At 41.0% G+C, this 23234-nt stretch overlaps 2 protein-coding genes across 7 annotated transcripts; one reads left to right on the top strand and one right to left on the bottom strand.

Moving 5' to 3' along the window:
• Positions 1 to 632: 632 nt before the first annotated feature.
• LIG4 (DNA ligase 4) lies at positions 633 to 5098 on the bottom strand. 2 transcript variants are annotated; one of them, XM_087757364.1, is made up of 2 exons: positions 4966 to 5098; positions 633 to 4262 (listed from the first exon to the last, which is right to left on the bottom strand). In XM_087757364.1, exon 2 carries the CDS (start codon positions 4244 to 4246, stop codon positions 1508 to 1510), a length of 2739 nt encoding a protein of 912 aa, XP_087613490.1. In that variant the 5' UTR covers positions 4247 to 4262; positions 4966 to 5098; the 3' UTR covers positions 633 to 1507. The 2 variants fall into 2 exon arrangements, with proteins under 2 accessions (XP_087613490.1, XP_087613491.1); XM_087757365.1 differs by lacking the exon at positions 4966 to 5098 and adding an exon at positions 4375 to 4512.
• Positions 5099 to 5124: 26 nt separating this feature from the next.
• Positions 5125 to 14401, top strand: ABHD13 (abhydrolase domain containing 13). 5 transcript variants are annotated; one of them, XM_087757367.1, is made up of 4 exons: positions 5126 to 5361; positions 5733 to 5936; positions 7123 to 7158; positions 13208 to 14401. In XM_087757367.1, exons 2-4 carry the CDS (start codon positions 5888 to 5890, stop codon positions 14254 to 14256), a joined length of 1134 nt encoding a protein of 377 aa, XP_087613493.1. In that variant the 5' UTR covers positions 5126 to 5361; positions 5733 to 5887; the 3' UTR covers positions 14257 to 14401. The 5 variants fall into 5 exon arrangements, with proteins under 5 accessions (XP_087613497.1, XP_087613493.1, XP_087613492.1 ...); XM_087757366.1 differs by having other exon boundaries at positions 5724 to 5936; XM_087757371.1 differs by lacking the exon at positions 5733 to 5936 and having other exon boundaries at positions 5125 to 5361; positions 7127 to 7158.
• The last annotated feature ends 8833 nt before the right edge of the window (positions 14402 to 23234 follow it).

Raw genomic sequence — 23234 nt, 5'->3', positions numbered from 1 at the left:
TAAAATGTATATTTTACCAAAACCCATTTAAGAGAAATCTGTGTGGGTATGAAGACAAACGTTCTTTTAATTTTCATTTTGTAAATTAGAATATATGACATTACACAGAAGAAGCCCAATAAGTTAAAATTGAATTTCACATATACTAATTTTCTACTTGAATTATTAGAGGAAAAATAATGCATTGTCTTTCAGTATATACTATTTTATGTGTACAAAAAAATATTCTGCTTTTTAACAATTTGTATGGTGGCTTAAGAAAAGTGGTTATTACTGATTACCTGTTTAGTGTATTTCAATTAAGGGAGCTCCTAATGCTTACACTAACTATAAAGGGTAAGGATAAACTTCCTTCTAATTAGCCTTTCATATAACATTTCCCAATTCTTTTTACAGTAATTTTTTATATGAACACAACCACCAAAAGCACTGAAAAAACAGGTCCGACAAAAACTGGTTCTGTGCGATCAGCCCAACAGTGCTTCTGTTTGATACCACTATTGACATAACAAGAACTGAGGCCTGAACCTTTCTCCCCTCAGAGTTAATGCATAAATTATCTAACAGATTAAAATCAGAGACTAAGTGTTTTTCAAAAGAGTTATCTCTCACTAAAAAAAAATATACCAGGCAGACTTTAAAAATATTTTTTATTTAGTAATTAAAAAAACCAAAAACGAAACATTGAACTGGATATCTGGAAATTAATTTTACACTACTGAAATAGCTTATGAGACATTTTTTGAAAGATAATACCGATAGTTAAGTGCAAAAGCCTAGCTCTGTCATGCTTCACAGTTTAACTGTAATGAGCACAGGAGGCCATGACAGTTTTTAAGTAACTGATCTGCATTTTACAGATATATAGGTCATTATTAATTTATTAGCACCTCAATCAGAAGTTTAGGTTCTGTTTTACCATGGTTATTTATACAAAGAAACATGGGATCAATGCAATATCCTAAAACCAGAGTGCTACTGAGGCTGTGTGGGGTTCTGCTAAAAACAATGGAAACAAATTAAAATAGTACAGACAAGGTTTATAAATTACTGAATTCTGTAGCATATGGAATATACACAAAACAATTCTACAAAAACATGAATGTGATTGTAAATTTAAAAATAAACAATACATTAAATAGTACAATGTCCATAAAATAGTAAATTATTGTCTCCATTTTAAACAATGGAGGCAAGCACTATTAATAGCTAGGAATTCTCTTATGTAAAATATTAGATCTCTCCTGAGACCTGTCTGTGAAGTAAAAGGCTTACATTATTTATCTGCTGGTGGTTTTTTTCCTCCTCCAACATAGCTTAGCATGCTCTTGCTTCCGCAACAGTATAATTAAAAGCCTTCCTCTAATTTCAGCAATACTGTGTTATTCTTTAGCCAGAGCCAGCTTTAAACAGACATGAAAACACACTAAAAATTTAAGGCAACCTCCTAATATCCAAGTCCAATCATGCCAACAAGAATGCTTTCGCTCCAAACTTAAAAACTATTTTAAATTAAGTACTGATTTTCATTCTTTGGGACTCCTTCCTCCACTGACTCTGTTACCCACAGCTCAGATAAAATTTTAAATTTTTTCCCAAATGTTCTCCTGAGTGTTTTAATCTCTTTTACCCGGGAATGATCTTCTCCTATAACAACATGGGAGATGCCCTCTTCAAGGTGAGAGACTACTTTTGCACCATAAAAGCGGAGCTCCAAAGCTCTAATTGATAGTGTTGTTCCATGGATTTTCGTTCTGGGCTCATTAACAACAGCGTAACAGTCCACATAAATAGTGTTTCCTCTGAATATACTGAGCTGACAAGTGTTCCATGAATAACGTTCTTCTAACTCTGCAATCACGTCCAAAGGCACCACCTCATCGTCTTTTATTCTTGAGAACACTTCCTTGAGTTGTGCAACATCTGTGTCTGCTGTGTAGCTGTCTCCATAGCAATCATACTCACGAGCAAAATGTTCTTTTGTGTCTGGAGACATGTGAATCATAAAGGCTGGCTGCCAAGGCACCAGCATTTTGGTTTGAAAACACTGAAGGAGCCACTCTGCCCTCACCACATCGTATTTGTTGGAAGCAATGATGTTTTTCACTCTGACATTCTCAGCTCCTACAATGACACAGTAAGTCTCCGGCCCTGGGTTCTGCACCACGCTGCCACCACATTCAGCTATTCTGCTTTCCAGTTCAGACTTTGAGTATTTTCCCATTCCTGTCATAACACAAAACTCAACATCTTCAAATATATTTGAAACCTTGCTTACATTAGAAAGATCAGGAGCTTTAAATTGCTCAGCTATTCCAATTATCTTCTTCACCTTTGATACAGTTTTCCTTTTTTTCTCTTGTGGCTCATCATACTCATCTATATGAAGGTGCTTAGATGCCAGCTTCCCTTCTGCTTTGCTTCTGAGATCTTCTAACATGTCTGAAGTCATGCACTCGTACCATTCTTTGTCCTCTCTTATCTTCTCAATTCGAGGGAATCTCAAAGTACAGTCAGTTTTGTACATATCACTGTCAACAATCTCGGCTGCCTTGATCTGAACTATGACAGAGTTGCAAGGTTCAATGTACATTTCAGGTTTTTCAGTTCCACACAAAATGTTACAGGGAGGGTCCTTCCTATGGTAGGGCTTCCAGTGTTTAGCCAGTTTCAAGCCTAAGTCATACAATTCCTTCATAGTATAGCCAGAGCCAACACGACAAATAGAGTGGAAAACTGTAGGTTTTTCATTTGGAGGGGGCGTCTCTGCAATAGCGCACAGAAAATGAGACATCATTCCACCACGTGAGCCCTTTCCCCAGTAACCACCAACAATTAAAAGGTCCAGTTCATCCATCAGCCCATTGACGTATTCTGGCTTGATTTTTAACCAGCCTTCCCCACGTTTGTCAGGCTTGTAGGTGGACATGGGATCTTTCACCATAATCCCTTCCTCTCTGTTATCTATTGCTTCATTTAAAGCATCGATTACTTCTTTTCTCGTTCTGGCATTTTTTTTACGTACAACATGTATCCTGCCCGTTACTGGGGTAAATACGCTACTTAAGATTTCGTATCTTTTGCTTAGTACTTCATGACCCAACTTCTGATTGTTGACCATCAACACATCAAACACACAGAAGCATGTCTGCAGGTCAGAGTCCTCCACCATTCTTTTAATGTCAAATTTGTTTCCTTTTTGCATAAAGGTTTGCGCCTCGGGATTGTAAGCCATCATTTCACCATCAAGAATGCAATTTTGTATATTGCTCTTAAATACATTATGAATAAATGGCGTTAATGAACCATCAAGGGGGGAAGCACCGAACTGCTGTGTATAGTCAAACCCATTTCGGGAAAAATATTTATAGACATCTCCATCTTTGTGCATCTGCATACGTTCACCATCCAGCTTAGTTTCTATGTAGAATATCTGGTTATTCATTTGTTTCTCAATTTGCTGGACATCAGCAATAGCAGCAAGCATTGGTTTAAAGGCAGAAAACAACATGATAGAAACATCACTAAGTGAGACAGTGGGATCATGCAGTTGTCTGCAAACTTTTTCCAAATCAGTTGTGACGTTGTGTAATTCAACAGCATCAGGATGAAAAATGGAAAATATAGTTTGCTGACTAACACCAAGCTTTAGATCCTTTATAATCATCCGAATGAGCCATTTTTGTTCCAGTGCTGTGCTCTGGGTAATTAACTGAAGAAGACTTTTCTTTAACAGACCCTTGTTTTTAGCAGCATTATTATTAGCTATAGCATCTAGGTGTTCATTGACTTGTTCTATTGTCAGTCTGCCTTGTTTTGGGCTCCTCGGTTTTAACACAAAGTATGCAATCATTGCAAAATCTCCAGCATCTCCACGTGAGCCAGCAGGTGTTCTGTAATTCAAAAGCTTTGCAGCATCTTTTCCATCTTTTGGTAAATTAAGCAGTTCAATATACAGCTTCGCAAGCATAGTTTCTTTAATTCCATATGCCATCCTTTCTCTTTCCAACTGTGGAAGAATAAGCCGCATAGCTGGATAAAAAGAATCTGTGACATCCTTCTCTTTTTGATGAAGAGCATCGTGGAATCTTCTCCAGGAATCCAGGAAATCCTTGAAATACTTGGTTTTCTCTGGACGAGATTTACACCTCTGTATTCGCTCCAGAGTAGAACACAGATCTGCAAAAGGGACATGAGAGGCCACTGTTTTTCTAGAAGGCGGCTGCGAAGCAGGTGCAGAAGCCATCAGAGTCCGTTTTTCACTAAGAACAAAAAAAAAAAAAAAAAAAAAAAGGATGTCTTTGTAGAGAAAGGAAATGCCAGCATGTTATTCTGTCGCAAAAAAAATATTTCTAATTAGGATTTAACTGTTACCTAAGGGTCAGGTGCTTGCACCAGTTACGGGTGGACCTCAGCAGCCAGGCTGCGACACTGCTCCACCAGCACCACCCAGGCGAGAGGTCCAGCAGCCAGGAGAAGGCACCGCGCCCCCCTCCCGCTGCTGCGTGGCCGAGAGCTTTCCCTGCTCGGAGCCCGCTTCCCTCCACCACCCCCCGCCCCGGAGCACAGCCCTGACACCACCCCGCCCTCGGCCCGCTCCTCCCCCGCCTCCTGCCGACCGGCGGCCGAGGGGACCCGCCCGGCCCGCCCTGGGGGCTGCGCGGCGGCGCTGAGGGAGCGGGGTCCTGCGGGGCTGCCGCCGCTCTGAGTGGGGGCGCAGCGGCGTGGGGAGGCCGCAGCCCGGGCTCCTCCCGCGGGCAGGCTCCACACCCGCCCCCCCGCTCCACACCGCTACGGCGTTGCCATGGACGCGGGGCGGGGGGGAACGGACACCACCCAGGGGGCACCTTCCGCCCGGCACCGGCCGCCCCCTCCCCGGAGCGGGCCAGCAGGAAGACGGGGACGGAGGGGACGGAGGGGACGGAGGGGACGGCGGCGGAACGACCGCCCACTGAAGAGACTTACGCGGAGCCGGGGGGTACCCGCGGGGCCTGGGTCACGGCGGCCGCCCTCCGCCCCGGAAAGGGAGGGGCGCCCCGTTGACGCCACGGCACGCGCTCCTCCCCCGGGCGCAGCGGTTCCGGCCGGGCGGGGAGGCCCCGACTACCACCGTGGCTGCGGCGGCGGCCGCGCTTGCGCAGTTCCCGCGGCGGCGGGGAAGGGCTGGCGGGGCCTGGCGCGGTAGGACCCGGCGCGGGGAGAAAAAGGATGAGCGGACGGACCCTGACCCGGAAGCGGAAGCTGCGTCGGGCGTGACCTCCTGCCTCGGCAGGAGCGGTGGTTGGAGTTGCGCGTCGGGGTCCGGGCTGGCCTGAGCACCGCTGGCGGCGGCCGCCGCGGCCCCGCGGGAGGATGCGGCGGGTGGGTCTCGCCTCGCCTCGGGCCGGGCCCGCCCCGCGGGGAGGGGGTGGCGGTTGGGGTAGGTGGTGGGCTGGTCCCGTCCCTGCAAGGCCGGGACGGGGCGGGCGGGAGCCGGGTCGCGCCCGTGGGAGCGGGCCGGGCTGGGCTGGGCCGGGCCGGGCCGGGCCGGCGGCGGGGGGGCGGCCGGCAGGCAGGTGCGGTTCTGATTTGGTGTTTGGGGTCTCGCCGTGACTAAAGGCGGCTCTTCCCCGGGCGGGGGTGGCTGGCAGGCGGGGTGCTGTCCCTGGGCGTGTGCGGGTCCTGCGCCTGCCCCTCGGGACGTCTCTCCCGAGGAACTGCTGCATTGACAGCGCCGTTAAAAGTTCGTCCAGGTGCCTTCCTGCGAAGCCCTGGGAGAGCCTGTGCATCTTCGCAGCAAGATCCTGCTCTAGTGTTTCGTTTGTCTCCGCTGCCATGTGGAACAATTCCTGCAAATGGGGATGCTTGTAGGAGATCGGGCAGATGATGATAACTTTAATGATGCTTAATGTGCGAAGTGAATATATTGAAAAGGCTGAGCAGGATGTTTCTTTCAGGTAAAAATGGAAATAATTAAACATGCTTGGAAAGTAATATGTTTTAGGAGCCCATGCTCACTAGAAAGCTAATATGATAACTGTCCTTGGTTTGTTGCTGTTTTGGGGTTGTTTTTTTTTTTTTACACAGTACTGTTGTAATTCAAGACACGCTTGTAAGGTTCATTAAGATTTGTCAGTTGGGAGGGGAAATATAATAAGAGTTAAGGGGAAGACCCTTTCAATTATTAATATGTACTACTTGATGCAGAGCTGTGGAAGTTTGCTGTTTGAAATAGGTAGAAGTGGCTCACTGATGTTAAAAGCAAGAGCCTTTAAATGTCTGACACTTAGTTGTTCCTACTCTGCTTTTTCCTTGTTTAGGGGTAGCTGCTTTGCTGTTGTAACCGGTTTGTTTTTTTTTTTTTTTTTTTAAATTAGTCTCTAAGATTTTAGTACTAAGAGTATTTTTCCTGTCCTTACTAAACTTGTAGGCTTTCTTCCAGATTAGTTCCTCTCCTGAAACTATTTTTTTTACAGTTGAGGACTTAATATTTCTACTTACAGAAGTTTTCTGAATAAGTATGTGTAAATATAAAGCTTGTGTAAATTTTGTCTGTGTCTGGGGGAGGTGGAGTGTAGGGGAAGAAAGTGCAGTAGAAAGAAACAGGTGTATTCAAATATTTCTCTGTGTTTTTAAGAAATACCTCATTTTGTTTGTTTGTTTTGAAACTGAAATTGGAAGGACTGCAGTGAGTGTTACAAATAACTTTTTTTTTTAAGCTCTTTAATGAGAAAGGAGCCCTTGAACACCTGAATACGGCTGTTAGCACTGACTTTAAGGTTGCTCATATACTGAAAGTATCTTTATGGAGCCAATGTAAATCTAAAACAACTTTGTTGTTATGCACTATGTGTGATTTATATTGTGTCTTGTATGTATAGTCTGGGATGTTTTGATGTGATTCTTGAACTTCATTACAAGATGTTGTTTTCAAGTTTATCAGATGTTTCAGATGAGCTAAGCTTGATAGGAGGGGCATCAACATGGTATGCATGGTTTCATCAGTAAAGCAGATGTAACTGCTAGGGGTATTGGCTGTTAGCACTTCTTAATTTTCTTTCAAGTAACTGAAGACAAACAGTAATTATGTGTGTAATTCAAAAGCAATTTTACTCAAAGTTCATAAATGGAATTGTCTTTCAGGCAGAGATGAAGCCTGGGAAATCATCACATCCAAAGGTAAATGTTTTATAATGTGATTAGTGTATGAGAGTAACACTTTTTAATATTAAAAATGTAGACAAAGACCAAAAATACAACAGAATTTGTGGCAAATACAAGAGTAATTTCAACTGCCATTCAAAATGAATGAAAAATTGTTCCCGAGCACTTTAAGTATGCACTTGAGTTTTTAAGATCTTCAGTTGATAATGACATTTATCATTGAAGAATAACATTAGGGCACAGCAGAATATTATTAAAATGGCTTGATCATGGAGACTTTTTTTTTCCTCAGAATTTTTATTATTATGAGTGATTTATATTTTCAGTAGTTACTTAATTATGAGATTTGTAGCTCATCTGAAAGAACACAAGAGGTCTGCAATAGTCCCTGGGCTGTGGATTCAGCAGTGGAAATGTATAGATACAGATGTGTGTGTGCGTATCTACATATGTGTATATCCCAGTGACATAAAATTGAAACTCATCACTTCCAAATTTCATTTCTGTTTTGAGAGGCAATACAGTTCTGTGGCTGTGTAAACCGAACTGGTATCTAATGGCCTTTAAGGCAAAGGCACAGAAGCAGTCTGGCAACATCTTACTTTCATTAGGTCTTAATTTTGAGTTGGGCCGCATTGCTGTTCTTCTGTGTTAATGGTTTCCATGACAGAACTTTGTATTTCAATATTGTCTTCTACTTGTCTCTTAAGTTTACAAGCATCATTAAAAAAACACTTGTAGGAACCACCAGCATTCACGAAGGCTAGCCTTTCTCATGCAGCATTATCAGAGGGACAGGAGGAAATGTGAAGTAGGTAGATGCTAGAGGGAAGACCTCTGATCATATTTGTGACTAAGAAACCTCATCTGTGAGGAGAATGCAGAGGAACTGAGTTTATATAGTTTGGAGAAATTGAAGGTAGGTTACATGTTTGGAGGTTAATAAACATTGAACTAGAAGTAAAGAATTTAAGTTACTAAGTCTTCCTTCCTGTTAAGTACTAGGAAATAGTTTCTAATAGTAAGGAGTAGCTAAGAACAAGAATGGCTTATTTAGGAATTTCCATTAATATAAGAGTTACCTAGGATAACATCTACCAGATAAAGCTATATGGTTCTGCTCTTGATGACTGTATATTTGTCACAGACATTGACTTTTGTGGCACACCTAAAAAAACCAAATTCTCCCTTATGCTTGTTTTCATAGCCTCTAACTTAGTTTAAATAATCAGCAGTTATAAAATACTGTTACTGTGTATGCTGTAAAACGGGATGTGACTACTTGTTATAGGAAAGCCTTGAAACTGGCAAAGTTACGACAATTACTTGAAATATAGTTCTGCAATATAGTGTTCCTTCAGAAAAACAATTTTTTTTTTTTAGTAAAGCAGGACTGATTTCCAAGGGGTTAATGTTTAATCTATGAGATTTGAAGAGGAAATCTGTCAAGAAGCCTTATTTCCCTGGCTGAAACAGAACTTCCACTAGCCTGCCACTGGCCAACTTGCTGACTTCCCTTGGTTCCAGTGTCTCCATCTGTAACACATGGATGATGTTACATGCCATCTCTCTGTAGAGCTGTGATATTTCTAACAGTGGAAGGCAATATAACTGAAATAATCCTGTTAAACAGTCAGCCATTAAACAAAAAATTAACCAGTCATATTTGCAGATGACAGAAATTGATTTAAAAGTTCCCTTTTAGAAGATGTAAGGGGGTGCACACTTCATGCCTCAACTGGGACATTAGGCAGTTATGGAGCAAGTCTGTAACTGCTTCTTGTAGTCTAGGAACAGAAGTAGTTTTGTCTAGAAAGAGAAACAGGCTTGTCCAGGTGGTGGGTCTGCTCTGTTTCTCAGGTTGACCAGCTCAGATGTCAAAGTCTAAATATATTCTCCCTTTCCTTCCCTATCCCCTCCCTGCCCCCCCCCCCCCCCGCCTTTTCCTAATTATTTTGGCATCCTATTAGTCACAAAATTTAGAGATACAGGAAAATCGCAATACGTGCTCCTCATAATTCAACATAGAGGTTTTGCGTCATAAGATGTTATATTGTAAACTGTTTCCATCCAGCACAACAGTAATGGGAAATGAAGACCAAGAAGAGATTTTGTGTGTGTGTGTGGTCTTGCAGCATGTTGAGCACTCTCAAATCCTCATACACTTCAAAAAGTGTTGAGGAACACCTTATCACTCACTGAAAATTACTATATTAGCTTACCCTTTTTGTTTATGTCCTTTAAGTGGAAATTTGGTTCTGCTTGTATCATCTTCTACTGTTCAGGTCAAACAAAATAATGTTTGGAAGGCCTGCTCCTTTGGGCTCCATAGAAAGCATGGTTTGTAGCTTTGTTGAGAATGAGCTTGTATTGACTTGGTTTAGAGTCTTTTCTAGTCCTGTGTGCTTGTTTGAGAAACCATCATTTTCCTTTCTAGCAATCTTTCAATTGGTATTGGAAGGAGGTGTGGAAGAACCTAGGAGAAACTTGTATCTTGGTTCTCTAGCTAACAAATCTTGCTGTAAGATGTGAAGTAAGAGACATGGTCTGATTCAAGCCTGGAAATGGACAGAACTAGTGAATTTTCACATAGCTGGGAAGAAAACTTTAATAGTCGTATAGTTGTTCATTAGTGCAGAGTAGTCAGCTTTACTTAAATATGGAGGTGAGTATGAAAAGTTTGTGGCTGTGTAGTTTACCCTTCCTGCTAACCACCATATGTTGAGTTCTAGTTGTAGGATGCATTGGTTTTGCAGCTCCAGGAGTATACTCCTGTATATATCAGCAGTAATCACACAGCAGCAGTATCTCAGTAGTATAGCGTTTTCATGATAATATCCTACTGAAATGAAAATAGAAGTAGTGCACAAATGAAACTAACGTGGCTATGAGCTGTGATTATCAATCTTCAAATAGCAATCCTTAGTGTATATGGGATAGCCATCTGCAAAACTTAATCACCTTAAATAAGATTTTTATAACTTCTTTGGGTTTTAGTAGTTGGTTTTAATGGTGGGTCTCTTACTTTTTTGTGAATGTTTTGTTGAGGAAGCATTTTTGGAGTCTTTTTCATTCTGTAAGAAATTCAGCAAAATTCTGAACAGCATAGATAAGGAGAGTGTTTTTACTGTCATTATCAATGTTCTTATAGTCTTGAAATGTAATGCAGGAAAAGTTTGTCAACTTCATTAGGCAGTTCTCTTACAAATTAAAGTATCTACTTCACATGTCTCCTAATTACTGTGACTTCTTTACTAGAGAAATGGATCACAAGAATTAAATTTTCATATAGACAATATTTGTGCATACTTGGATGTGGATGTTGAACATGAGCTCATAAATAATGTAAGAGCACAAATTTGGGATTACTGCTGTCTAGACTACTTTATATTTCACCAGTTTTACATATTTGGAGTAGATACACTATATAAAAGCTTAATTTCATGTTGCCTTTGGTTAATATGTGAATCTTAAGATGTAACAGTTTTATTTTTATTTCTCATTTGTATCTAATTGTTGCATAAAATAATTAGAGATGGCAGTTTTTCCTGGTCATATTGGGTGCTTATCATATTTGTGGAGTGCAAAGGCTGTGACTGCAGAGGTCACCTTTTATCACTTGATCATACCAAGATGGCTGGTGCAGTTGCAGTCCTCTCCAGTAGTATTAGGCCATACAGCTTATTTTGGTGGGGGTCCTGTGACTTAGTTGAATGCTTGGATGCGTCCCTGCATGTCAGACTCCTTTGGAGTTAATTCAGCTTCTTACTGCACTACATTGTTTTAGGAGGTTATAACTCTGAATGTGTCTAGACTGTAATTATTATCTGCTATGTAACTTAGAGTGTTCTTAAACAAGCGAGCTTGTGTTGTCACTTCCAGGCGGTATGGTTATTCAACTCAGTGGCGGCTGAGTGGTTACTGTAGTTCTTATGTAGGTTTGGCAGTTTTTGCCTATTTCCATATTGCACTTTGTACTCGGTTTGTGTGGCAAGGTTTTGATAGCGAGGGGGCTACAGGGCCGGCTTCTGTGAGAAGCTGCTAGAAGCTTCCCCTAGGTCCGATGGACCTGCCGCTGGCCAAAGCTGAACCCATCAGCAACGGTGGTAGTGCCTCTGGGATAACATATCTAAGGGGCGGGGGGTGGGGCAGGAAACCTGCACGCAACTGCAGGCAGAAGAGAAGAGTGAGAATACGTGAGAGGAACAACCCTGCAGCCACCAAGGTCAGTGAAGAAGGAGGGGAGGAGGTGCTCCAGGTGCTGGAGCAGAGATTCCCCTGCAGCCCGTGGTGAAGACCACGGTGAGGCAGGCTGTCCACCTGCAGCCCATGGAGGTTAACGGTGGAGCGGAGATCCACCTGCAGCCTGTAGAGGACCCTGCACTGGAGCAGGTGTGTGCCCAAAGGAGGCTGTGACCCTGTGGGAAGCCCATGCTGGAGCAGGCTCCTGGCAGGACCTGTGACCCATGGAGAGAGAGAAACCCAGGCTGGAGCAGTTTTGCTGGCAGGACTTGTGACCCCACTGGGGACCCACACTGGAGCGGTCTGTTCCTGAGGGACTGCACCCTGTGGAAGGGACCCACGCTGGAGCAGTTTGTGAAGAACTGCAGCCCATGGGAAGGACTCGTGTTGGAGAAGTTCATGGAGGACTGTCCCCTGTGGGAGGGACCCCATGCTGGAGCAGGGGAAGAGTGTGAGGAGTCCTCCCCCGGAAGAGCAAGGAGCAGCAGAGACAATGTGTGATGAACTGACCGCAACCCCCATTCCCCTGCACTGCTGGGGGATCGGTAGAGAAAATCGGGAGTAAGGTTAAGCCCGGGAAGAAGGGAGGGGTGGTGGGAAGTGTTTTAAGATTTAGTTTTTATTTTCTCATTACCTTACTCTGATTTGATTGGTAATAAATTAAACTAATTTCCCCAAGTTCAGTCTGTTTTGCCTGTGACAGTAATTGGTGAGTGATCTCTCCCTGTCCTTATCTCAACCCATGAGCCTTTCATTATATTTTCTCTCCCCTGTCCAGCTGAGGAGGGGAGTGATAGAGCGGCTTTGGTGGTTACCTGGCATCCAGCCAGGGTCAACGCACCACACACTTGAACCCAGCAGTGAATAATGTGAGAGATTCTGTGTATGCTGTGAGACATAACTATCTCTTATAGCTGGAAAGAAGATTTAATCCATTATCATTAACATCACTCTCCTCGTTTTATTCTGTGTGTATTTTTTTGTCATGAGTCTGTTTTCGTGTTTGGACTTTTCAGCAGTTGTGCTTTTCATTGATCAGAGAACAATGTAGTTAGCTGACTTTTCAGTCATCTTGTATGATGATACAATCTTTCATTCAGCTAAAGATTGAATATAGATTACTGATCTGATAGTGGAAAACGATCATTATAAGTCAGAACGAATCCAAATATAGCAAAACAGCTGTCCTAAATGCAACTACAATGTGGTGTCTTACTATAGAGGAGTCTCTTTCTTCTGACTAGTTCACGTGTTGCTCTGTAATCACAGTTGATCAGGATTCTGAAAGACAGGCACTAAACTATAGCAGATCCGGTATGCATTGTGAGCCTCCACTGGTTGCAGAGTGAAGTGCACAGGCTTACTGAATGCTCTTCTTGGCCTCAATCAGTAGCAACTTAGAAATAAGGGCTATTTTTGTTTGCGTTCTCTGGATTCTAGAATTACTTATGTGAGAAGCTTTGACTAACTGGTCTGTATGGTTGTTCTGTTGGTAGGTAGGGAAGACTGAGGGAAAGCACAGCTTATTATGGTCCCAGTCAACCGGTTTTCCAGTGCTACTGATGGACCTTGCCTGCTGAAATAATGTAAACGGGATTTTTAAGAGTTCTGAAGCCTTTTCCTTATGATTGCTTTTCTGCTTGTTTTACAGAGTTGAATGGTTTCCAAAAATTCAAAGGCAGTTTGCCACCAAGTTTGATGTTTATGCTTTAATGTATTGACTTGCCATTAATCTTCTGCAAGTATGAATGCTTAAATCACTTCCTTTTTCTTTCCCCTGTATTTATACATATGTCTGGGTTTGTTTTTTTTTTTTTTACAGGATTCACTTGGAGTAAAAGATCACTGACTTCTACAATGGAAAAGTCATGGATGCTTTGGACCTTTGTTAAGAGATGGCTACTAGCTTTGGCTTCCTGGTCTTGGAGTCTCTGCCGTATTTGTCTTTTACCCTTGATAGTAACTTTTCACTTGTACGGAGGCATTATACTACTTATATTAATATTTGTATCAATAGCGGGTATATTATATAAATTCCAGGATGTGCTGCTTTACTTTCCTGAACAGCCCTCTTCATCACGCCTTTATGTTCCTATGCCTACTGGTATACCACATGAAAATATCTTCATCAAAACCAAAGATGGAGTTCTTCTCAATCTTATTCTGCTGAGATACACAGGGGACAATGCAGCGTATTCTCCAACCATCATTTACTTTCATGGGAACGCAGGCAACATTGGCCACAGGTTGCCAAATGCTTTGTTAATGCTGGTAAACCTGAAAGTAAACTTAATTCTTGTCGATTATAGAGGGTATGGAAAAAGTGAAGGAGAAGCAAGTGAAGAAGGTTTGTACTTAGATTCTGAGGCTGTGTTAGACTATGTGATGACACGGTCTGATCTTGATAAAACAAAAATTTTTCTTTTTGGCCGTTCCTTGGGGGGAGCAGTAGCTATTCACTTAGCTTCTGAAAATTCCCATAGGATTTCTGCCATCGTGGTGGAGAACACCTTTCTTAGCATCCCATACATGGCCAGCACTTTGTTTTCTTTCTTTCCAATGAGGTATCTTCCTTTATGGTGCTACAAAAATAAATTTCTGTCCTACAGAAAAATCTCTCAGTGCAGAATGCCTTCTCTCTTCATCTCTGGGTTGTCTGACCAGTTAATTCCACCAGTTATGATGAAGCAACTTTATGAATTATCCCCAGCTCGGACTAAGAGATTGGCGATATTTCCTGATGGAACTCATAATGACACTTGGCAGTGCCAGGGTTATTTCACTGCACTTGAACAGTTCATCAAAGAAGTAATAAAGAGTCACTCCCCTGAAGAAATGGCGAAAACATCATCTAACGTAACAATAATATAATTGATATTCTTTTTTGGGGTGGGGGGAGTACCTGCACTGTACCTTGATTTGTGAAAAGTGGTAAAAGAATGTCCATTTTTAAATGTATGTCATGTCTGTACTTGCCTAAAGAGTGAAATTAAACTTGGAAAGGTCGGATGCTTTATTAAGTTGTTCCCGGTAACTTTTACATTTGCAGCATTGTAAATGAACCATTTTATGTCTTTCTCATACTTTTTTGGTATCTCTGTCCATATATTCCATTTGTTTGATATATACAACAGATGCTATTAAAGGAACTTGCTACAAAAGTAGTACAGAATGTATTAGTTTAGAACAACGGGAGGTTCTTCAGTATTCACTACTATGTGTGCGAGCTTTTTGGACAGTCATGGTTAGCACAATGATTTGTTGCTTCTTTTAGAGTTTATTTAAAGTGTGCCATGCATGAGACTAGTGTTTTATTCCTTGAAATTTTATATTATGCAAGGTGGGAAGTCTTTAATATGCTAAATAATATAACATTAATGGTAGAGTATACTTGCAGGTATACTATCCTGGTTATTACTGTTTTTTATGGTTATGCATACCTATATATTTCAAACTGTATCTGAAGAGGAAAAGACACTTTCCCTGTTCTCATTTTACTATTTGTTCTATAGTAGTCCCTGGAAAGTTGTATGTGCCTGAACATCATGGCTTCAGGATTTTGCCCAGGCAATTTCTTCATAGAAAATAGAAGTAACCTTCTAAAAGAGAGCAGCGCGATCTAAGCTCCTTTCTGCCCCAAGCTCTCCTCACTAACATACAGGCAAACTATTTGTTGGTATTAAGTCTGCTTGTGCATTTGAGGTGGGATTTCCCAAGGCAGAGTGGGTGGTGTGATAGAAAGGAGTGTCATACAAGGTAAAAGTATGTATTTGTCTTTGTTTGGTTTTTTGGGGTTTTTTTTGGGGGGGAGGAGGGGGGCTGGTGTAGTTAAATGTCTGTGCCCTTTATTTATACCTCCAAAAGAAATCCAAACAATTACCAGTGATCAGATGATTAGAGATTAATGTTTACAGTTGCTACAGTAAGGATAATAAAAACGAGCAGTGCATTAAATTTAGTAGACCTAAGCTTAGTCTGAAAGTGATGACACTTATTTTAACACTTTTACCCATATGCTTGCAAAAAGTCTCTTAGAGTTCTTTGTACCATGTGGAAGTAGCCTAAGCATCAGTAGAAGTGAGTTCTCTTTAGCTCTGCTGGGATTTTTTGAAGCTAGTGTCACCATTTCAGAGGCAGCATTGATTGAGAATTTGATTCTGACTGAATGTTGGGGTTCTTTCTTTTTGTTTGTTTGTTTTTAGAAGTCCTTATCCTAGGTAGTCATTGAAGTTGTACACTCTTAGCTCAGTCTGTCTTGCAGCGTGGGGCTGTTTAAATCTCTTCTGCAGGTTTAATTTCTCATTTGCTGCAGCTGATAGTTTGCCTCTTCAAAATATTTTTTATGGAAAGAACACTGTGGAAGATCTTCCACGCTACCTGTACAATTGCCCTCCGGATTGAAATTTTTAAATAAACTTTTCTGCCATGTTGTCCTGATTCAGAAAAGCATCTCAGCACACACTTAAAATCTGTTTCCTGATGGACAGTGGTATTTTAAGCTTGTGCTTACCTTCTCTGGTTGAATAAAACTGCTTTCCTGAACTGGTGCCTTAATGGTTATGCCTCCTAAAATTTATTACGTGGAATTACCAGTCTTATGTATACATGGGTGATAGTTGTCAGCAATTTATAGATAGGGTGATACATCTTTTCTTTACTTAAATGTGATTTATTTTTATTTTTAAATTAACATACACATACTGGAAGTTGCTGCTTTCTCTGGTAAGTATCTTTTGTCATACTATTATTAAGGTTTTCTTAGAGTTGATTGAAAAAGCTATAGACCTTTTTAGATCTGTAGACCTAAAATCATTATAGACAGAGCATAGTTTTAAATCTGAGTGAAACCAAAACTATCTCCTCAGCCTTCCAGTGGTGGTGTTTTTCTGGGGGGAGGTAGGTGGGGAAGGTATATTGGTGAAGTTTGCTGAGGGGGTGTGCGTTAGATAGTAGAAGGGAGTTAACAGACATAGCATTCCCTTTCCCTGATGTATTCTAAAATGACAATGTGAGCTGCTTGCATAGATTGTTTCAGCTACTTCACGTTGCTTTAGAATTAAGGTGGAGGGAGAGAAGGAAAATAAGTGGGCAAATACTGCTTTTCTAAAAATAAGCTGATAAAGCCAAAAGAATAGATTACTTGTTAGAGACAGAATGAAGAGAAAGTAAATAATTGTTTCAGAAGTTGTCATAACTTGCCATTAAATACTATTATTTTTTTCATAAAATGTCTGTTTCTAAAGTAATGTGACTTTACCCCACTTCCTGCCAATCAAAGACAAACAAAAACCTCAACCCACAATACCCCCAGTATTATGTGGCACTTACATACAAATGAAGTTTTCTTATTTCGGCACACAGTTGCTAAGTCAAAGTCAAAGGTGTGGCGCTAGTTCATGGCAAGCTGGAGCTGTTCAAAGTGGACTGTATCTAAACATTACTTTTGATTATCAAGCCATATCTTTTCCACTATATTGTCTGCAGGACATAAAGATGAAACTTTGTCTGATTTTGCAGATATTGGGTATGAGAAGACACAATTGTCATGTATGCATCTTTTACACTTAATGTGGTTTCTTCCACGTATGCACGTTTTTACTTCTCCCTTAATGGGTTGAACGCATACGCTTGTGAATGAATGTCTGTTACTATGCTATTTTTCACTGCATTGACTATGAAATCCACTGAAAGAAAATAGGAAGTAAATGGTTTCTTTATGCAAATATCCCACTGTTGTACATACGATCTCTTAAGGGAGGGAGAAGGGGGAAGAAACTTGTTCTGACAAGTCAAGACTTGTTTTTATTTCATGGTCTGTGTGATGGAAACCCACAGTTACTTGCTTCTAAGTGAACTGCAAGCAACATAGTAGTAATAACTTTAAATTGCCAAAAGGCGTATTATGATACTGTTGCATTTATTCCACTTGATGCCATTATATATTTACCCTTAACCGTTCTCCATTTGTGTATAGATGGTTCCCAAGTAATTTGTCCTGTATGTATAAATTTCCAGTTTCGGAAGAGGAAATGGAGTTATTTTCACAGGTTTGTAAGAAAGCCTCTTGGTTTAAATATGCTCATTAAAGGAATTGTCTCTTTTCTAAGAGGAACTTCAAGTTTTTTAAAAAAAAAAAAAAAAGAATAGGGGGTCAGGAGTTGAACTGGAACAGCTGTAGCAGTAGAGTCCTTGTAAGGAAGCATCCAGTATAAGACCTCGTGTGCACATGTGTGTGTGATTTTAATTAGTGGAAATACTTGAGGCTTCCTGCTAACCCAAGTTTACATTCCCAGTATTTGTTTCTGAACTGTGAAATGCAGAGAGATAAGCTATGCTTTCATCTGAAGAAATGTTAACTGGTGTAGCTGCCCTCATGTCCATTTCTCAGGTAAAATTAGAAATAGAGCACAAATACATTTGGTAGGCTACGGACAATCTCTCAGTTGAAGGGCAGATGGATTAACTATTTATACAAAATATGCACATCGGCATCTCTAAGCTAATCATTTGCATCACGTTGGATGTTCACAGTGAAGAATGCAAGACTGAATTGAGAGTCCAAGGTATGGTCTCTTCTATTAGCAAAAAGATGCAGACATACCTCCATTTGTATTTCATAATTCAATTCTTGAGAAGTACATTTTTATTTTTGTTAATGACAGGTGATTTTGCTAGGGGCACCTCTGCCAAATATAAAATCAGTGCCTCTTGCATGTAGTGGGATCAGCCTGATGTATCCCATTAAGAATAATTTACAATGCCATCCTGCTTGTATAATTTAGAGTAGAACCCTGCAGAAGTGTAAATAGAGATAGCGTATTGAAGTTCTAAATAACACTTGTGTTTTGAATTCAGAAACAGTCATTGAATATATGATGCAAGCTTTTTATTTGTTTTTTCTTTAATATATAGTTAAAGTAAAAATGTCTTATAAAGTATTCATACGTTTTGTAGACAAAGCGTAAATGTTACTGTATATGTGCTAATTGTGGCAAAGTTTTCCATTCTCATTCTAGTCTGGTTTTTACAATTAAATTAATTTTACAAAAAACACTTTTCTATTTTTATGTACTGACATATGCAATAAATTGATACATTAAAAGTGCTGTTAATGTCTTGTTCTAGTTTGTGGCCTGTCTTCAGTATGTGTACAGGGGTATTTTTGTATGCATGGTAACTGATCAACCTCAAGATAATAATTTTCAGTAACTTACTAAAACCAGAGCACATGGAATAGACATCCGTGTTGTTAGATGCAGCATTTCTGGAAAGCTATTACAGCAGGGAAAAACTGTATTACAAATACCTGTTTCTAAGCTTTGTCACATCTCCTCACTTTCAGGAAGTGTTAGTAAGTAAAACTGATAGGCAGTAGCTCTCCATCACTTTATAACACGTCCTGCATTTCAAAAATTCTCTGTTATCTGGGGGACTGAGAAATGGTCTAAATATTATGTCACTTAGGAAATACTTTCAAATATTTCTGACTGGTTTTACCACCTGTTGCTGGTAATACTTTAAATGTCAGTTTTAAATACTATAATGCCACTCTAACAGGTTTACAGTTAGTTCGTGTAGCTGCAGTGGGATGCTCGGGCTGAAGCAATTTCTACTTTCTTACAGAGAAACACATAACTAAGCTTATATTGCTGTGGCGGATGCGCCCAACCCCTTGACCAGACTGGCAGTGGTTTGGTGCAGGTTCCGGAAGAGGCAAAGGCCTGAGCCGTAGCCGGGCCGTGAACTCCTCCAGTTTCAATCTGTTCTCTGACAACCCACAAAGGAGCAGAGAGACACAGTGAGCATCAATGCATATGAGCTTGGAACACCAATCATGCGATTAACACATGAATAGCGGGTGGCTTTTCCAAGATTCATTTATCAAGGAACAAAGAAAGTTGTGGGCACAAGGAGCCTCCTGCATACCTTTTCTATGGCATATGGTTTGACTACCAGCCAACCACTTTATTCTATAAATATGACAGCCTAAGTGAGCTGCCTTTGAGCTCTCCCTGCTAGGCAGCGTGGCTGCATGGTGGTGATCTCCCCTTGAGCTGGGACACCTCTCAAGGTTGTTCCTTGAGGCAGAGAGACCTTTTACCAACGACAGATCTTTGGTAAGCGACTGATACCGTGCATAACCTGGTAGTATGGGAACTTTGATTTTGTCTTGGTAACTTTGCATGCTGAAGTGATGCTAATGAAACATTATATGAACTTTGCATGTATAATCCCTTAGACATAAACCATTGACCAAGTCTGAGACTAAGACTGGACCAAGCAGCACCTAAGCTCCATCAGGAGTTTAGAAAGCAAGGAAGTCCTTTCTGAACCTTGTGACTTGATGTGAGGGTCTTCTTTACTCTTTGCATCTCTGGTCTCTCTGTGAATCATTCCAACTTGAGTGTAACTCAGTTTTCCTTTGTATGATTCTTCCATGCAGTAATTAATAGAGTGAACCTTGCCATCGAACTTTGTGAAGTCGCGCTTTTACAGCATCATATTAAAACCACTTTTGCTAATACCTTTGTCAGTGATTCCTTACGTGTTCTAAGTCACCCATTTGTGACAAATTGGTATAGTTGGCAGGATGGCAATTAGTATCACTGATTACTTACGAAAGCATGGAATACGTCTGAGTACCAAATTCTCAGAATAATGGGCTCGTGATAATTGGATTGGGAAGCTATGGAAGAACAGCTAAATGTAGCCAGAGGGCACATAGAAGATGGAAAAGCGAAAGGAATTATTTGCAAAATGCTAGGTATTTGTTTAGAAGCTGCTCATCAATATAGGAAGAATAATAATAAAAGGGAGTAGGACCCAAAAAAAAGAAATGGAAGGCAGAAAGGTAGCTGAATTAATACTGGTTTTGGAAACTGAGCAACTGCAGAAACAATTACAGGAAGAAAAGGAGAAAACACAACAGTTGGAAGAAAAGATTGAGATGATGGTCGTGCAGGCCTTGCATCCCCTAACCCTATGCAAATTAGGAAATTAATAGTGTCCCTAGAGGACTGGGATGGTGATATTTGGGGTGATCCTGATGACTATGATGAGGGAAATGACAACCCCTTGTTCGCCTCAGATTCCTCTGAATATGAGGCTAGACCCATCATTAAAGCAGAATGCATTCTGATTCCAGACTGTTGAAATTTCTAATAGATATGGGAGCACGAATTTCAGTATTAACACAACAGGATGCCAAGATGCTGGGTGCATGACCTAGATGGCAAAGAGTTAAAATTACCAGAGTGAACGGAGCAAGTGCTATTTGCCAAACCATGAAAGTTAATTTATGGCTCCCTGGCAAGAAGCGCATGTCATCTACTTGCTTTGCAGTTAGAAAGCACAATGGAAATATTTTGGGTTTTGATGTTTTGACCGGACAAAACTGGCGCTTGCCAGATGGCAGCATGTGGTTCTTTGGTACAAGTACTGACCCGAACTCCAGTAGAAACTAGGATGCTACAGTGCGTGTATTCCATGCAGCCCCTGCACTGCCTGATTCAAAGATTATTAATGTACCACAATACCCCATTTCTGCTGCGGCATGAAACGGAATTTCTGAGGTAATAGCAGACTTGGAAAAACAGCACATTATTTCCAGAACCCACTCCCCGTACAATTCACCAGTCTGGCCAATCCGAAAGCTAGATGGGAGATGGAGTCTGACAATTGATTATCGACGCCTAAACACCAATGCAGCTCCCCTAATGGCTGCAGTGCCTAATATTGCAACTTTAACAGCCACACTATAAGCAGCCATACATCCATGGATGGCAGTGCTAGATGTCAAAGATACGGTCTTTATGGTCTCCTTGCAGAAGGAGGATAAAGAGAAATTTGCTTTTACCTGGCAAGGCATACAATACACCTTTAACAGACTCTCACAGGGATATAAACATTCACCCATGATTGCTCATGCTGCACCTGCTGAACTCTTGCAAACAGTCTCATTCCCCTAAGATGTGAAACTGTACCAAAATATAGATGATATCCTAATTGGAGGGACCTCCCCTGAAAAGGTGGGGGAAGCGGCAGCAGCAGCATGGCAAACACTGCATAAAGCAGAAGTTGAAAGCCCACCCGAAAAATGTCGGGGACCGAATAGAGAAACAAAATCTTTAGGTACTTGGTGGATTGCATGTAGTGCAGCAATCCCACCAGACACCCTAAGTAAAAGAGAACAATTGCAGATGCTTCAATCTAGGAAAGAATTACGACTTATGGGTACTTAGAGTACTGGAGAAAACGTACCTGGATTTCCTATCATTGCTCGCCCACTGTACTCACTTTTATGAAAGGGAAAACTGTGAGAATGGAACCCAGAACATGAAGAGGCCGTCAAAACTCTAATACAGAAATTAAAGACACATCAGTCACTGGGGCCAGTACACCCCCACGACCCTATTATAGCAGAACGGGGTTTTGCAGAACACGGTACTTATTGCAATCTATTCCAGACTGGGCCCAGTGGGCAAAAAAGACCTTTGATGTTTAGCTTGACTGCATTTAAAGAGACAGAACAGAGATATTCCGAGTGGGAAAAGGGACTCTTGTCATTAGTTTGAGCAGTTAAACAAGTTGAGCCACTAAGGGGTAACCCGTCCGGAAAAGCCCTGCTGAGACTTGTATTGTTTTCCCTATCCAGGAACGATACCGGGAATGATACCAACACACCTCCCCTGGAGATCGGGTTAACCATCGGAGGATTGCTTATCATTCTCGCAGGAGCAATCATTGGACCAAATTTGGCTTATATGCCAACAAGCCTGATGCATGGGCTGGAGACTCTCACTTCCTTCATTTATGCTAATCCATATGGTAACTACGGTACATTCTGCATCATACATGTTTCTCAGTTGTGGGTGCAATCTACTGTAACAGCAATTATAAAAGAAGGCAATGAGGGCACCTTGCCCACTGAAATTCCAGGGGTAATTTGGGATAATGCAACTCAATTTGAACGGGAATTCCAATCCTGGTGGTGTCTAGTCAATTTTACTTATGGTCCTACCAATAGTAAAGCACAGCTTTTATTCTAACAACACGCAATGCTTCAGTATACACTATGTACCCAATCACTGGGATTAACTCACAATGGAACTGTCCTCTGTCCGTTAGAACACAGAGGATGGGCCCAACAAAATGGGAACAAATGGCAAACTATTGATGTTGATGCATGTGTTGTATGGGAACAACAGCAATTTATTTGTGGAAAGTAATACCATTAAGGCCCAAGACATTTGTCTTGACACTGAACAAAATGTTTGTCATTTTGAAGTACATCCTGATGAAATCCCTGAAATTGTACTTGTATACGTTGGAAATGGATGTGTTTGTATGAGAACCCGTTGTGATTCTATATTTATAGACAATACCACTGTAGATATATACAATCACTCAAATATCTGTATTTGTAACTTTACCAAAATCATAACATGTGACTTTAACTATTCAGCTCTTGTCACAATGCACCAATTGCTACAATCTAACTATATATCGTGTCAAGATTTATTGCCTACCCCTATTGGAATGAATCTCACATTGGTGAGAAAACTGTTGCAACATGATGACCTGAAACAATTGCTAAAACGAATTCAGAACAACGGCCAAAAACCCCTAATTACTGTCCATCATGATGCAGAGGAGATACACCAAGTCCAGGGAAGAGTGAAGAGAGATGGAAAACATCACTGGTGGGAAACTTTTTGGATGGTCCCCAACAGCAACTGGAATTTTGAATTGATGCTACATCCAGTTGTAGTTTTGTTGAATATGACCTTATTGTGTTTATGGCTTATAATCATTCTGTATATCAGAGTTTGGCAAAAAATGAAACAAAT

Source organism: Nipponia nippon, unplaced genomic scaffold (genome assembly GCF_047370975.1).
Source record: "Nipponia nippon isolate SJK-2023a ecotype South Korea unplaced genomic scaffold, ASM4737097v1 scaffold_2, whole genome shotgun sequence".
NCBI classification, from domain to species: Eukaryota; Metazoa; Chordata; class Aves; order Pelecaniformes; family Threskiornithidae; genus Nipponia; species Nipponia nippon.
This window is presented reverse-complemented; position numbering and strand designations above follow the sequence as displayed.

Bases quoted from the DNA above. Each gene is read 5' to 3' on its own strand.
- ABHD13 (XM_087757367.1), top strand. From the start codon at position 5,888: ATGTGCGAAGTGAATATATTGAAAAGGCTGAGCAGGATGTTTCTTTCA. The intron at 5,937-7,122 runs GTAAAAATGGAA...ATTGTCTTTCAG, and splicing joins GAGCAGGATGTTTCTTTCAG to GCAGAGATGAAGCCTGGGAA. The intron at 7,159-13,207 runs GTAAATGTTTTA...TTTTTTTTACAG, and splicing joins GGAAATCATCACATCCAAAG to GATTCACTTGGAGTAAAAGA.
- LIG4 (XM_087757364.1), bottom strand. From the start codon at position 4,246: ATGGCTTCTGCACCTGCTTCGCAGCCGCCTTCTAGAAAAACAGTGGCC.